General features: G+C 45.3%; 1 protein-coding gene across 5 annotated transcripts in view; it reads right to left on the bottom strand.

Moving 5' to 3' along the window:
* Septin6 (septin 6) overlaps window positions 1–15578 on the bottom strand; it is an 85660-nt gene that overhangs the window by 48965 nt on the left and 21117 nt on the right. For all 5 annotated transcript variants that reach the window (XM_070039822.1, XM_070039826.1, XM_070039824.1 and 2 more), the window contains exon 3: window positions 4339–4534. In XM_070039822.1, the coding sequence (XP_069895923.1) occupies window positions 4339–4534 (196 nt within the window). The remainder of the gene's footprint in view (window positions 1–4338; window positions 4535–15578) is intronic.

Genomic DNA, 15578 nt, shown 5'->3' with positions numbered 1-15578 from the left:
CAAATTACAAGTAGATTTGCCTCTAAGGGCAGTATCCATTCAGTCCCCCCAAGCCATCATTAAGGCATTGTCCAATACTAGATATGTTGAATAAATGAAACTGAAAAGGCTGTTACAAATTTAATTGAGAAGTTCCTGAAAATCTGCAGCTGAGATCAAGCACATTGTGGCCCAACTACTCAACTGATGGTGCAAAGTCTAATTATCCTCATGCTAACAAGATTAGTATGATTAGCATGATAGCATATAACTAAAATCCCAACCTGGGAAGCTTCAGGCAGGAGGATCTCTAGTTAGAAGCCAACCTAGGTCACATAGTGAATTCCAGCTCAGACAGAGGAAAAAAAAAAACACACAGAAGGAAGGGAGAGGCAGAGATCTTTCTAGAATCGCAAATGAAAAAGAGTATTTATATCATCTTAAGGAGCTACATATATTCATAAGGAATAGAAATTGTTCCTCTTGTGTGGAAGTAGACCTAAAAATATATATACAAATATAAACAACCCCATCACTATAATTATGGGACTGTCTATGAAGAGGAGGAGAAAAAAGGGAAAGATGACAATATATATACATATACTTTTTAATGTTTTTAATGTTCATATACTTTTGTGTGCGTGCATGTGTGTGGCATGCACGCTAGTCCTGGGGTTTAAACTGAGGGCCTGGGCACTGTCCCTGAGCTCTTTTGCTCAAGACTAGTGCTCTACCACTTTGAGCTACAATTCTACTTCCAGTTTTCTGGTGGTTAATTGAAGAAAAGAGTCTTTCAGGGGCTGGAAATGTGGCTTAGTGGTAGAGTGCTTGCCTAGCAGGCATGAAGCCCTGGATTTGATAGTACCACATAAACAGAGAAAGCTGGAAATGGCTCTGTGGCTCAAGTGGTAGAGCTCGAGCCTTGAGCAAAAGAAGCTCAGGGACAGTGCCCAGGCCCTGTGTTCAAGCCCCAGGACTGGCAAAAAAAAAAAGTCTCACAGACTTTCCTGCCCGGATCGGCATTGAACCATGATCTCAGATCTCAGCAGCCTGAGTAGCTAGGATTATAGGTATGAGACACCAGTTTCCAGCATATTATGTTTATGTATAAAGATGACATAAGGAAAGAGAGTAGTAGAGAGGGTTAATCTAATCCAAGTATAATACAGATGCATGCCAATACTATGGTGAAACTCCTTTATACGGTTAATATATACTAATTTAAAAATAAAATAGCCAGGCACCAACAGCTCAAGCCTGTAATCCAAAAGATTGAGATCTAAGGGCTGCCATTCAAAGCCAGCCAGGGCAGGAAAGTCTGTGAGACTTTTTTTGGATCCGGTCGTGGGGCCTGAACTCTGGGCCTGGGCACTGTCCCTTCAGCTCTTCAGCTCAAGGCTAGCACTCTACCACTTGAGCCACAGCGCCACTTCCGGCTTTTTTTTCCTGCTTATGTGGTGCTGAGGAATCGAACCCAGGGCCTCAGACATGCAAGGCAAGCGCTTTACCACTGAGCTACCTTCCCAGCGTCTGTGAGACTTTTATCTCCAATGAACCACCAAGAAGCCAAATGTAGAGCTATGGCTCAAGTGGTAGAATGCTAGCCTTGAAAAACAAAAAAGCTTAGGAACTTCCCAGGCCCTGAGTTCAAGCTCTGGGATTGGCACCAAAACATTAAAAATTAAAAAAAAAAAAAAATATATATATATATATATATATATATATATATGAACATTAAAGGGGGACTGTTTGGGGAGAAAATGGCAGGAGATAGAAGAAAAACAAGCTGGAGGTGAATATGAAGTATATTGTATACATATGAGAAATGCATAAGGGGCTGGGAAGGTGGCTCGGTGGTAGAGCGCTTGCCTTGCATGCATGAGGCCCTGGGTTCGATTCCTCAGCACCACATAAGCAAAAAGAAAAAAGGCTGGAAGTGGCGCTGTGGCTCAAGTGGTAGAGCACTAGCCTTGAGCTGAAGAGCTGAGGGACAGCGCCCAGGCCCAGAGTTCAGGCCCCACGACCGGACCCAAAAAAGAAAGAAAAAAAGAAATGCATAAAAAAACCCATTCCCAAAATCTGTTAAAAAAAAAAAAAGTTTAATGAGGGGAGAACACAAAGGGGAATAAGAAAGAGTAATAGCCAAGTGCTGGCAGCTCATGCCTGTAATCCTAGTTACTCAGAAGGCTGAGATCTGAGGATCTAAGTTTAAAGCCAGCCCAGACAGTAAAGTCCATGAGACTTTTATATTAATTACCAAAATTAACTACCAATTAATTACCAAAAAGCAGAAGTGGAGCTGTGGCTCAAGTGGTAGAGAGCTAGCCTTGAGCATAGATGCTCAGTGACAGTGCCCAAACCCTGATTTCATGCCCCAGGACCAGCACAAAAAAAAAAAAGAAAAAAAAAGAAAAGAAAAATGAAAGTAGAAGATGGATGAATATGATCAAAGTACACAATACATGTGCAAACATATCACAGTGAAACTCCTTTGTACAGTTAATAAATAAAATAAAAATAATTTTTAAAAACAAAATAATAATAGAATAGCCAGGCGTCAGAGGCTCCCACCTATATGCCTAGATACACAGAAGGTTGAGATCTGAGGATCATTGGTTTGAAGCCAGACCAGGCAGGAAAGGCTGTGAGACTTATCTCTAATTAGCCACAAAAAGCTAGCTCAAAGTGGTACAGCGCTAGCCTGAAGCAAAATAGCCCAGGGACAGTGCCTAGGCCCTGAGTTCAAGCCTCACCATTGACCAAAACAAAAAAAAATAAAAAATAAACAACAACAACAACAACAAACAAAGACAAAAGAAAAATAAAAACAAAACCAAGCCCCGTGATATTACCCACTCAGTATCTATGAAAATCAGTCTCCTGTTGCCTATCTTAGCATTATTTTACTTCTTCAATCTTATTGCTCCACTAGTTTGGTTGGTCTTCTTGATTATCTAGTTTATCTGCATACTATCTGAAAGGATTGTTTTCAAAGCCAGCCGGTCTTCATCATCTACCTCCTTCCCCCTACCACCTCTGAGGTACTGGAGTTTGAACTCAGGTCTAGCACTTGCTAGGCAGGTGTTCTGCCAACTTCAGCCATACTGAATCTTTCAACAGCTCTACATAAATGTACATCTAAATCCCTCTAGGATTTGGTACCACTCTATCTGCAGACTCACCTCCTCTATTGTCCTCTCATCACTTCAACTACTAGCCCAGGGGCAGATCCACATTTCAGAGGGAGTTACACTTATTCTTAACCTTCCAAGTAAACTAATTCTACCTTCTGACTAAAATTTGGTTATAGGATCCCAAAGCTTAAGCTTCTTTAGTTTCTCTGTAACTCTAGCTATCTAGTCAAACAGTTGCAGTTTCCTAGAATACATCAAAATTCTTTCTTTTTTTTTTCATTAAAAACCAAGACTCTGACGCTTTTTTCTCATTAGCTGGCGCTGTACCCCTTGAGCCACGCCTCCAACACCCACTGTTAGAACTCTCTTCATCATTTTGCCTTTGTCCCGGCAATTACCTCTTCCTAGAATGCCCTCTGTTCTATCCATTGTCTATCTGGTAGTGTGATTCATCCTTCAGAGTCATGGGGGGCTTTGTGAAGGCTTCCTTGACCCTGACCTCCTTTTTTTTTTTTTTTTTTTGGTCGGTTGTGGGGCTTGAACTCTGGGCCTGGGCACTGTCCCTCAGCTCTTCAGCTCAAGGCGAGCGCTCTACCATTTGAGCCACAGCGCCACTTCCGGTTTTCTAGTGGTTTACTGGAGATAGGAGTCTCACGGTCTCTCCTGCCCGGGCTGGCTTTGAATTACGATCCTCAGATCTCAGCCTCCTGAGTAGTTAGGATTACAGGCGTGAGCCACCGGCGCCGGTCGACCCTGACCTCCTCTAACTGCAAAGAAGTGACACTTTTCACCCCTGCCTTTTTGTACCTTGTCCTTTATGGAACACATAGCACTCTATGGAAATTATTGGCTTATTTACTTAGCACTGATCTTGCCCAGGAATGCGTCAAGGACAGATACTATGTGTATGTACCTTATTGGATTCCAAGAACATGACACCCAGCACAAGGCAGAAACCTACAAGTGTGCTGAATGCACACTTTAGTGTACACTTGGGGGCCCACCCATATATACTGGGAAAAATGGCCTTCTTTAGGCCAAGTGTATGGAGTTAGAGCAGTGAGTAAGGTACTGGTCTGTGCTGCTTATGAGGGACCTGCTACCTGTAATTGTGGGGAGACAGGCTGGATCCCAGCATCCATGATAACATCCTGAGGTCCTCTGGGCAATGCTCTACTGCGCCCCCCACCCCAGCCACCACCTCCCACCCGAATGCCATCCTTACCTGTCTTCCTTGTTGATCTGGTCCCCAAAGCCCACTGTGCTAACAATCGTGAGCTTCAGCCCCACATTGCTCTCTTGAAGGTCATAGGTATTGGATCTGAGCTGGACACCCGGCTGTGTGTGAGTGGCTGGCTCCCCCTCAAACTTGGTGTTGAACAGAGTGTCCATGAGGGTGGACTTGCCCAAACCCGTCTCTCCTGAAAAACAAAAAGGTAAGTTGGGATCCATTCACACAGTGACTATGCGGCCATTACACGCCATGTTTCAAGTGACGTTGTGTATGTAAGCAAATATACACACGACACCTAAGGAAAAGCAGAGGGAAGAACACTGACTACATCGTCTCAATTACATGCAAATGACCAAAGGGAATGCGGGAGCTACCAGTCACCGCACTCTAACTGGAATTCAGGTCATTTCCATTTTACTCCTCAGATTGTTTCTGTCATTTCATATTTTTATCTAGAGTACATATCCAGAAAAATATTTATACTAGCTACTCAGGCGGCTGAGATCTGAGGAACACGGTTCACAGTCAGCTGAGGCAGGAAAGACTGTAAGACTCTCTCTCCCTGGGTTCCATTCCTCAGTACCACATACACAGAAAAAGCCAGAACTGGCACTGTGGCTTACGCGGTAGAGTGCTAGCCTTGAGCAAAAGAAGGTCAGAGATAGTGCCCAGGCCTTAAGTTCAAGCCCAGGACTGGCAAAAATACTAATATAATAATAATAGTAATTTATATTTAGGCAGTAATGGAGAGGTATAGTTATGGCCAGCAAGACTGTAAAGAAACACAATACACTTTTACCCATGCTTGCCTGAGTGATGGGATTATGTGTGCTTTGTATTTCTTTCTACTTTCCTGTGTTTTCCAAGTAGAACATGTATAGTTTGGTAATAAGAAAATTAAAGAGAGCAGGGCACTGGTGGCTCATACATGTAATCCTAGCTACTTAGGAGGTTGAGATCTGAGGATCATGATTCAGAATCAGCATGGGCAGGATAGTCTGTGAGACTCTTATCTCTAATTAACCACCAGAAAACAGAAGTAGTGCTGTGGCTCAAAGTGGTACAGTGCTAGCCTTGAACAAAAAGAACTCAAGGATAGTGACCAGGACCTGAGTTCCAGCCCCAGGACTGGGGAAAGGAAGGAAGGAAGGAAGGAAGGAAGGAAGGAAGGAAGGAAGGAAGGAAGGAAGGAAGGAAGGAAGGAAGGAAAGCCCCCTCCTTCCTACCCCTTCTCACTCTCCCCAGGCACTCTGTATATGTCCAAATGTGTCTCCAGTAGGAAGACTGAGTCTGCTCTAGGCTTCCCTCAGGCCTGCTTGAGCTTTCTAGTGGTACTATTTTTAGCTAATGGGGGGAGGAGGAACAGCACAAATTACTGTTCTCCTTAAATTTCAAACAAACCAGTCATTTGTTTGTTTAACTAATAGGCTTTGGGACATTAATAAATTAAAGCACTGGAATTTAAAAAGTCTGGAATTTCATGAGAGGGAGATGAATGGGGGAAGGGCTGGGGCTGACTGACAAAGGTTTGGGAAGGTTATTTTTGGGAACTCCAGGGCCTATCAAGGCACTGCCTGAAGCCACTTTGGGAATGAGACATCATAAGGCTCAATTTGGAGGGAAGTTGGTGACAAGAGAGTTAGGCAGGAATCTGATAGGAAACCACAAGCTGGGCTAGGCTCTAAAACCACTTAGAATATCCAAGGATCCAGAAGGTATTTGGCCTCTTACCGTACCCAGCTCTAAATGTCAGTAGTGAACGACTCTCACTGCCCTTTGCATACCTATGATTGATTTTCCTACACTATCCTTCTTCCCACCCCTCCCCAACCAGGGGATGTGTGTGAGCTGTGTGTGTGTGTGTGTGTGTGTGTGTGTGTGTGTGTTGAAGACTTTAGAGCTTTGTCTTTTCTTCACAGCTTGGTGTGTGAGCTGTGTGTGTGTGTGTGTGTGTGTGTGTGTGTGTGTGTGTGTGTGTGTGTGTGTGTGTGTGTGTGTGTGTGTGTGTGTGTGTGTGTGTGTGTGTGTGTGTGTGTGTGTGTGTGTGTGTGTGTGTGTTGAAGACTTTAGAGCTTTGTCTTTTCTTCACAGCTTGCCCTGGGAAGCTCTTAACCTGGAAATCTCCCCTTTGGGACCAACAGTACACATTTGCAAGGCAGTGCAGGGCTTGAGCTAAAGCTGCACATTTAGAAATCCCGAAAAGGCTTCATCTCTCTCCACCCTTTGGGTGTGTCTAGCTTCACATGTTCCAAGCTTCTTTTATCCTGAATAATGAGCTATGAAGGGAGGAGGTGCTTTCAAAAATATCTGTCTATGATGAGAGCATTTTGTATGAGGAAAGGAGAAAGAGTAAGAAGGGGAGAGGGAAGGGGCAGGGGAGACAAGGAGACCATTCAGTTTCAGCTCCAAGTCTGGGTAACATGGTGGATGGCCAGGGTGTGTGGAAATGGGTCCTCAAATAGATCAGGTTTCTAGCCAGGGTCTGCTAGATCCATTAGCAGCAAAGACTGAAAAGAGGCCTCTTTCGTCCACCTCTAATGAATGGAGCAGGAAGCATTTGGGTCCCAAGAAAAATAGGATGAGTTGGGATCTTGCCATGAAAGGTAACAGACTTGGGCAAAGCAGTGGGATCTATCACACACACACACACACACACACACACACACACACACACACCCCTGAAACACACACACACCTAAAACATACACGCACATAATACACACCTCCTAAAGTAGGGGTAAAGTTTAACTGCAAATGGGGCCAGCACTTTTGAAGTACACAGGGTGGTTACAGCACTGTTTCAAGGTATATTCTAGCCAGTCTTAGTAAGTGCCTAATGGATTTTCCATGTGCATCTCCACCCTCACCCCTTTCCTGGCATAAGCTCCTAACTCAAAGTCTAGCAGCTCCTAGAGAAAGGTGGGCTTACTCCCCAGCACCCAACATAGTCTCATTGGCTCCCCATCCTAAGAATTCTGGGAGAGAATCTTTGGTGCTTAAGAGTAGCACTGCAAGGCCAGACACTGCTGGCTCACATCTGTAATCCTAGCTATTCAGGAGGCTGAGATGTAAGGATCACAGTTCAAAGCCAGCCCAGGCAAGAAAGTCCATGAGACTCATCTCCATTTAACCACCAGAAAACTGGAAGTGGTGCTGTGGCTCAAAGTGGTAGAGCACTGGCCCTTGAGCAAGAGCTCAGGGCCAGTGCCCAAGCCCTGAGTTCAATCCCCACATGACCAACAACAACAACAAAAGAGTAGCACTGCAGAGCAAGGGATCCACCCTGTTTGCACAGCTGGAGAAATGAGGGCTGGGAAGGCAGGGTAAGCATCAGGACTGAAGAGCAGTAAAATGACTGCCCAGATGCAAGCCAGCACAGAAGGGTTTTGGAAATGAGATGTCAGCTAATGAAGGTCTGCAAAAAAAGAAACTCCTGGTGCTTAAGAATGGCAATAAATGCAATATCTCAGAAAGAGCAGAAAATCAAGGCTGTTCTCCCTATGGTTCTTGAGTGCTCATGTTCCCAGCAGTGTCAAGCTGGGGCGGAAGGGGGGGGGGGGGCGGGAATCTCTCTCAATGGCAGCCACAAACCCAGCTTGAACCTGAGATACAGTCCCTTCTAACAGCTGCCCTGGGCTGATACTGGATTGGGGGAGGGAGGTACATGGCCTAAATGGGATCCTGTCAGCAAGAAGGTAGCAACTTGGCAATTAGACTCCAGTAGGAAATTTGAGGAATCCCAAGGAGTCAATTTCCCTCTCTTCTCCTTCTCCCTAGCCTTCCCAGAGCATGGAGACACTAGAGTTTCTTAAAACTCATGCATACTAACATCCAAGAGGATTTCCTCTCACTTTAGTTAAGGTAGATAGTTATTTGGGAAACTATATTTAAATGGAAAGCATATAATATATACTTTTTCTAGAGCCAGACAGTAGTGGCTCATGTCTGTAATCCGAGCTACTTAGGAGGCTGAGGTCTGAGGATCACAGGTTGAAGCCAGCAACAAAGGCTGTGAGACTTTTATCTCCAATTAACCACCAAAAAGCCATAAGTGGAGCTGTGGTTCAAGTGGCAGAGCACTAGCCTTGAGCATAAAAGCTCAGGGACAGCAGGCAAGACCTGAGTTCAAGCCCCAGGATCTATACTCCTTGAGACAGTGTGATGTCGATTTCACCAGCCTGGGTGAAAAATCAGTGTGGCACACAGCAAGCACCCAGGTGGAATCTCAGGTTTTAGAAGACAGAGATAGGAAGATTGGAGTTGGAGGCCAGCCCAGGGAAATGGTTACTGAGACCCCATTGCAAAGAAGAAGCCAGGTGCGGTGTTTCACACGTGTAGATCTCACCTACACATAGGTAGGAGGATAGAAATTTGAGGCCAGCACAGGCAAAAAGCTTGAGATCTCATTTGAAAAACAGCTAAAGCAGAAAGGAAAAAGAAAAGTTTTGAGGGCATGACTGGAAATTGCCTAACAAGACAAGGCCAGGCTGTGAGCTCAAACCTTAGCACCACAGAAAATCAAACAAACAAACAAAAATCCACTATGGGGGGCGGGGAGAGGGTAGTTGTGGAGGTGGGGAGAGAAGGAATGGTAGGGGAAAAACAAAGGAGGAAGCAACAATGCTCAATAGGAAATGTACTCATTACCTTGCTCATGTAACTGTAACCCTTCTGTACTGCATTTTTACAATAACACACACACACACACACACACACACACACACACACACACACACACACACACACACACACACACACACACACACACACAAAAACCACTATAGTAAAAGTTAAGCCATATATCAGTGGCTCATGTATATAGTCCTACTTACTCAGGAGGCTGAGACCTGGAAGAAGCCAGCCTGGGTTTAAAGCCAGCCTGGGAAGAAAAGTCCTCAAGATTCTATCACCAATTAACCAGCAAAATGACTCAAGTGGTGGAGTGCTAGCTACAATCAAGAAAGCCAAGTGACAACATAAAGGTCTGAGCTCAAGCCCCAGTACTGGCACATATATATACATACAAATACACAAACTTATACAAATTCAGCTGTCTTCCTCGGGTGCTGGTAGCTCATGCCTATAATCTTACCTACTCAGGAGCTGAGGTCTGAGGATCTGGGTTGGAGGACAGCCCAGGTAAGAAAGTCCTTGAGACTCTTATCTCAAATAAACTACTCAGAAAAAGCCAGAAGTGGTGCTGTGGCTCAAGTGCTAGAGTGCTAGCCTTGAGCAAAAGAAGCACAAAATCAGTGCTCAGGCTCAGAGTTCAAGTCCCTGGGCCAGCAAGTGGGAGGAAAAGATTTATTCCTTTTCCTCAGCTGCTGTTTTTATCCTGGTACCTTGTGCAATTAAGATCTTGCAAGTCATGAAATGAAGAATCCTAGCCTGGTCACCACGGGACAGCCTGAGTCACAACCCTGGACCATCTTTGAGTCCCAGTCTATTTTCCCACAGAAAGAGAAGGTTGATGGGCTGGGAATGTGGCTTAGTGGTAGAGTGCTTGCCTAGCATGCATGAAGTCCTAGGTTCAATTCTTCAGTATCACATAAACAGAAAAAACTGGAAGTGGAGCTGTGATTCAAGTAATAGAGCGTTAGCTTTGAGCATGGAGAGGCTCAAGGACAGTGCCCAGGCCCTGAGTTCAAGCCCCAGGGCCAGCAAAAAAAACAAAAAAGAAAGAAAAGAAAAAGCCAGAAGTGGCACTGTGGCTCAAATGGTAGAGTGCTAACCTTAAGCATAAGAAAGAAGCTCAGGGGGGCTGGGAAGATGGCTCAGTGGTAGAGCGCTTGCCTTGCATGCCTGAGGCCCTGGGTTCGATTCCTCAGCACCACATAAGCAAAAAGAAAAAAAAGCCGGAAGTGGCGCTGTGGCTCAAGTGGTAGAGCGCTAGCCTTGAGCTGAAGAGCTGAGGGACAGCGCCCAGGCCCAGAGTTCAGGCCCCCTGACTGGACCCAAAAAGAAAAAAGAAAGAAAGAAAGAAAGAAGCTCAGGGACAGTGCCCAGGCCCTGAGTTCAAGCCCCACAACCACAAAAAAAAGAACGTTGAAGTGAAACTATGGCAACTATTTATAGTACACTGACTCTGTGCCTAGTATTGCTGTAAATATATATGTAATTTCTCTCTTCTTTCTTCCTTCCTTCCTTCCTTCCTTCCTTCCTTCCTTCCTTTCTCTCTCTCTCTCTGTTTCTTTCTTTCTTTGCAGTGCTCAGTATGAAATCTAGCACCTCACACCTATGAGGCAAGTACTTGACCACTGAGCTAAATAAACTTCAGCCACATGTATTTTTTTCTATTTAGTCCTCATAACAAGACTATTAGGAAAATACTACAATTTGACCTTTTAAGCTTGTAGGGGTGGAGCCTAGGGCCTAAATGCATGTTCCATGAGAAATCTCCACCATTGAACTCCACCCCAACCAGCGCCAAGATACCACAGTGTGTCCTCCATTTACAGTTAGCTTACTAAGCCCCTCATTAGCAGTGTGAATTCCTTCTGTTGCTCAGCCTCTCCTACTCCTACTTTTCCTAATCTTTACAATGTGGAGAATGTGTAACAAGCTAGTGTCCCAAACAGGTAAGTGGCAGAGCCAGCAGCATTTCCATCAATGGTAATGCTGGAATGGATGTGGTTAAATATGATAGATTTGTTCAGTTTGCCAAGTAGTTCCCTAACCTCTAATAGAAACCAGAGGCTGAAGACATATAGATGAACAAGAGCCACTATCCCAACCGGGCACTAGTAACTCACGCCTATAATCCTAGCCACTCAGGAGGCTGAGATCTGAGAATTGCTGTTCAAAACCAGCTTGGGCAGGAAAGGCTGTAAAACTCTTATCTCCAATTATCCACAAGAAAACCGGAAGTGGAGCTGTGGCTCAAAGTGATAGAGCACTAGCCTTGAGCACAAAGAGGCTCAGGGGCAGCACCCAAGCCCAGAGTTCAAGCCCCATGACCAACCAAAAACAGAGCCAGTATCACAGTTGAGATGGAACTCAAGTCTCCTTCGCCTTTGTTATTTTTCTCTTATTGGCGGTGCTGGGAGTTGAACCCATGGCTTACTAGGCAAATGCTTTACAACACTCTGCTAGAACCCAGTCCTTTCAGCTTTGAATGTTGGGGTAAACAAGAGGAATAGCTCTGAGTTCAATAGGAACTCCACTGGAACTCCGGTAGATCTAGGTAGCCTATGGTTGGGGACAGGTTCCTAACTGGTCCTGTGACCTTGCCCTTTCTCCTTCCTGAACTGGCAGAAGGCTGGCAAACGCTGACATACTCCAGCCAGCATTGTCCAGCTTCCTGCCTCTCTTTCGGAATCTGCATGCATCAGTGTTACATGGGTAGCTTCAAATCAGCTATAGTGGGAAGAATGACATTATAGAAACGAATGGATAATAATACAAACCACGGCAAGGTTTTTTGTTTGTTTGTTTGGTTTTCCCCCTGGTCGTAGGGTTTTAACTCTGGGCCTAGGCACTGTCCCTGAGCTCTTCAGCTCAAGGCAAGTGCTCTACCACTTAAGCCACAGCGCCAAGAGTCTCATAGACTTTCCTGCCTGGGCTGGCTTTGAACCATGATCCTCAGATCTCAGCCTCCTGAGTAGCTAAAATTACAGGTGTGAGCCACTGGCACCCGGCTCCTTGGCAAGTTTTGTCCTGTGATTCCTCATTAGATGCTGGCTGATGCTAGCAGCCTGTCTTAGGTGAGCAGCTGCATTTCCCAGACACAAAGGTATGAGAATAATTGGCCAGTGACCTTGAGAGAATGCTAGCTGCCCTTTCCTTGCTCTGGTAGAATGCCTCAATCCTGCTTCTCTTGTGTGTTTTCCAAGTTCAATAGAGCACAGTTGAGTCTGGAATCCTGAGCAGCTTCAAAGTAAATATTATCATTATAACCCTTTGTGCTCCTCTCCTAGCCCTTCCTATTGCTGCCACATGTGGATGAATTGTCTCCAGAGGTATAAAAGCAATGGGTCCCAGAACACATGTACTGTGGGGTCTGGCAGCTCCTTTGAGGTCTCCTATAATCACATCTACAATCATGGGATCTCAGCACCACATAAGCAGAAAAAGCACTGTGGCTCAAGTGGTAGAGCACTAGCCTTGAGCTGAAGAGCTCAGAGACAGTGCCCAGCCCCAGAGTTCAGGCCCCACAAGCGACAAAAAACAACAAACAAATACAATCATGGGATCTTCACAATTTTCTGAAGCTAAAGAATAAGATAGGACCTTTTTGTGCCAGTTCTATCCCAAGCTTCTTTTGCCCAAGGCTAGGACTCTTCCACTTGAGCCACAGCTCCCCTTCTGGCTTTTTCTGTTTATGTGGTACTGAGGAATCGAACTCAGGGCTTCATGCATGCTAGCTAGGCAAGCACTCTACCACTAAGCCACATTCCCAGCTCCAATAGTATTTTTTTGGTCAGTTGTAGGGCTTGAACTCAGGGCCTGGGCGCTGTCCCTGAGCCTCTTTGTGCTCAAGGCTAGCTCTCCACCATTTGAGCCACAGCACCACTTACAGTTTTTGAGTGGTTAGAGATGAGTCTCCTGCGGACTTCTCTGCCCATACTAGCTTTGAACCCTGATCCTCAGATCTCAGCCTCCTGAGTAGCTAGGATTATAGGCATGAGGCACCAACACCTGGCTTAAGATAGAATTTTTTTAGTGCCTATCCAGGGACTTGAACTCAAGGCCTTGGCACTGTCCTGACAATTAGTGCTCAAGGCTAGTGCTCTACTACTTTGAGCCATAGCGTCCACTTCTGGCTTTTGGTGCTTTATTGGAGGTAAAATCTCACAGCAGGCCTTTTTTGCTCAGGCTGGCTTCAAACTTTGATCCTCAGATTTCAGCCTCCAGAGTAGCTAAGATTAAAGGCATGAGCCAACAGTGCCTGGGGGGGGGGGGGTCAGTCATAGGGTCTGAACTCTGGGCCTGGGCGCTGTCCCTCAGCTCTTCAGCTCAAGGCTAGTGCTCTGCCACTTGAGCCACAGCGCCACTTCTTCCTTTTGCTGCTTATGCGGTGCTGAGGAATCGAACCCAGGGCTTCATGCATGCAAGGCAAGCACTCTACCTCTGAGCCACCTTCTCAGCCCCTCCGAAATGATTTCTGATGGAGGAAGAGGAATCTCAATCCACTCTAATTATCAGCAGCCTCAGAGAGTCTATTGGACCTGAGTTACAATATGTTCACACCAATGTGCACAGCTCAAAGTAATAATTATGGGAACCACTTACGGGTACTCTTAGTATAAATCAGGCTCTAGATTCATAAAAGTTGTCCCTCTCAATTTCAACCATCAGGCGTGCACACACACACATACGCACGCGCACGCGCACGCACACACACACACACACACACATCTGTAGATCAGATACTCTGCTGGACATGGGTATCAAGAGAAATAATGTAGAAAAGAGATCAAAGCTCTCAGTTAATAATGCAAACTAGCATTGTCACAATTTTATGTTAAAAATACTTCGAGGGAATACATTTTATGTCCAAACAGAAGGGTTTTATAACAGTCATTAACGAAGTTCACCTGACAGTTACGCACAGGCAATAGGCTTGAACACCTGCTCTCAAAGTCCTCTAAGAGGAAAGATCACCTTCGCCAGCCAAGCTACTGCCTCTTTGCCAAGTCAGTGACAACCCAGCACTGTGGCTAGGCTGAGACTGCAGTCTCAGCCACTCTATGCTGCTGTGACCTTGGCTCAACAAAAGGAGGGTACATGAGCATAATATTAAACCCCATTCACTGGAGAAATGGCCTCATTACCTGATGTATATAACCCATCTGTACCTTCATAATAGCAATTAAAAATTAAAATAAAAATAAAAAGATTAACCCCATCCAGGTGGGACTGACTACCCAATAGCTCCACACACAGGTCTAAAAGGAGTTACTGGGGCAGCCATTTCCTAGAACTTGACAAATATGTATATGGGGAGAGAGAGAGAGACAGAGAGACAGAGAGACAGAGAGACAGAGAGAGACAGAGACAGAGAGACAGAGACAGAGACAGAGACAGAGACAGAGAGCTTAAGGATGTGAGGGTTTCCTTCTTCCTCCTCCCCTCTTGGAGGGCCTGTCCTGTCCTGGGCCCCCCTCCCGGCCCCCCGGCCCTCCGAGCTATTCCATCCCAGCAGGTGCAGGTTTAAGCAGCTGTAGTTGGATAAGGCATGTGTGGGAAGTAGGAAGGGGGAGGGGAGTTACTATTTTTCCAGGCACTTTGTCTTAGTCTTGGCTGCCTTTTCCTTTGGACCCCAGAAGAGCCTGTGATCTCCATGTCATGTCCCCCTACATATTTCTGCCATCGAGAGCCATTCTGCTTCACAGAGTCTGGATCCTGAAGCTTTCCAAGGCCCACCCAGTTGTGCACTTGGTTGAAATGTTGCTTCGGGTGAATTTTGGTCGTTTCTCATCTCAAACTTCAGCACAGGTCATATGGAGGAAGCTCTGGGAGGAATGCCAAGGGAATCTGATATGTTTGTGCTGGAATATTTCAGTAATCAAATATTAGGGGAAAGAAGGTGGCCACCAGCCAAAGATTGGAGATCTTGTTAAATAGAGATGTGGTGGTGCTAATATGGGATGTGATGGCATTTGTTCTTGATGTCAATCATTCTGTCTTCGATTTGTTTTGTTTCCTCAATCCTAATAGCACCTACACATAACTCCTAATTGTTACTATGAATTAGACTTTCAGAATTCAAAAGGTTGGTAGGCTTGATCTGGACTCTAAAGCCCCTAAATGTGTAAGTGTGTGAAACATATATTTTCATGTCATAGGTTCTGAATCTGAGACATGGAAAAGAGTCATATCGCTAGTGAGTGAGCCTAGCTTGACTTGTCTGCCCTCCATATTTAGAAGTCACTTTGTTATTTTCTACTTGTCCTTGAGTGTGCAGTGATTCTCTTTCAGAAAATAACTTGGGAAAGAGTGAAGGAAGGGAGAAGAAAAAAAAAAAGCCCAAGAAAATAATAAGCTTGAGGCTGGGAATGTGGCTTAGTGGTAGAGTACTTGCCTAGTATGCATGAGGCCCTGGGTTCAATTCCTCAGTACCATATAAACAGAAAAATCCAGAAGTGGCACTGTGGCTCAAGTGGTAGAGTGCTAACCTTGAGCAAAAGAAGCTCAGGGACAGTGCCCAGGCCCTAAGTTCAAGAAGGAAGGAAGGAAGGAAGGAAGGAAGGAAGGAAGGAAGGAAGGAAGGAAGGGAAGGAAATAACCTT

This window comes from Dipodomys merriami, unplaced genomic scaffold (assembly GCF_024711535.1).
Source record: "Dipodomys merriami isolate MVZ:Mamm:240054 unplaced genomic scaffold, mDipMer1.0.p SCAF_3, whole genome shotgun sequence".
Taxonomy (NCBI): Eukaryota; Metazoa; Chordata; class Mammalia; order Rodentia; family Heteromyidae; genus Dipodomys; species Dipodomys merriami.
The sequence above is the reverse complement of the archived record's forward strand: the minus strand, read 5'-3'. Positions and strand labels throughout refer to the sequence as shown.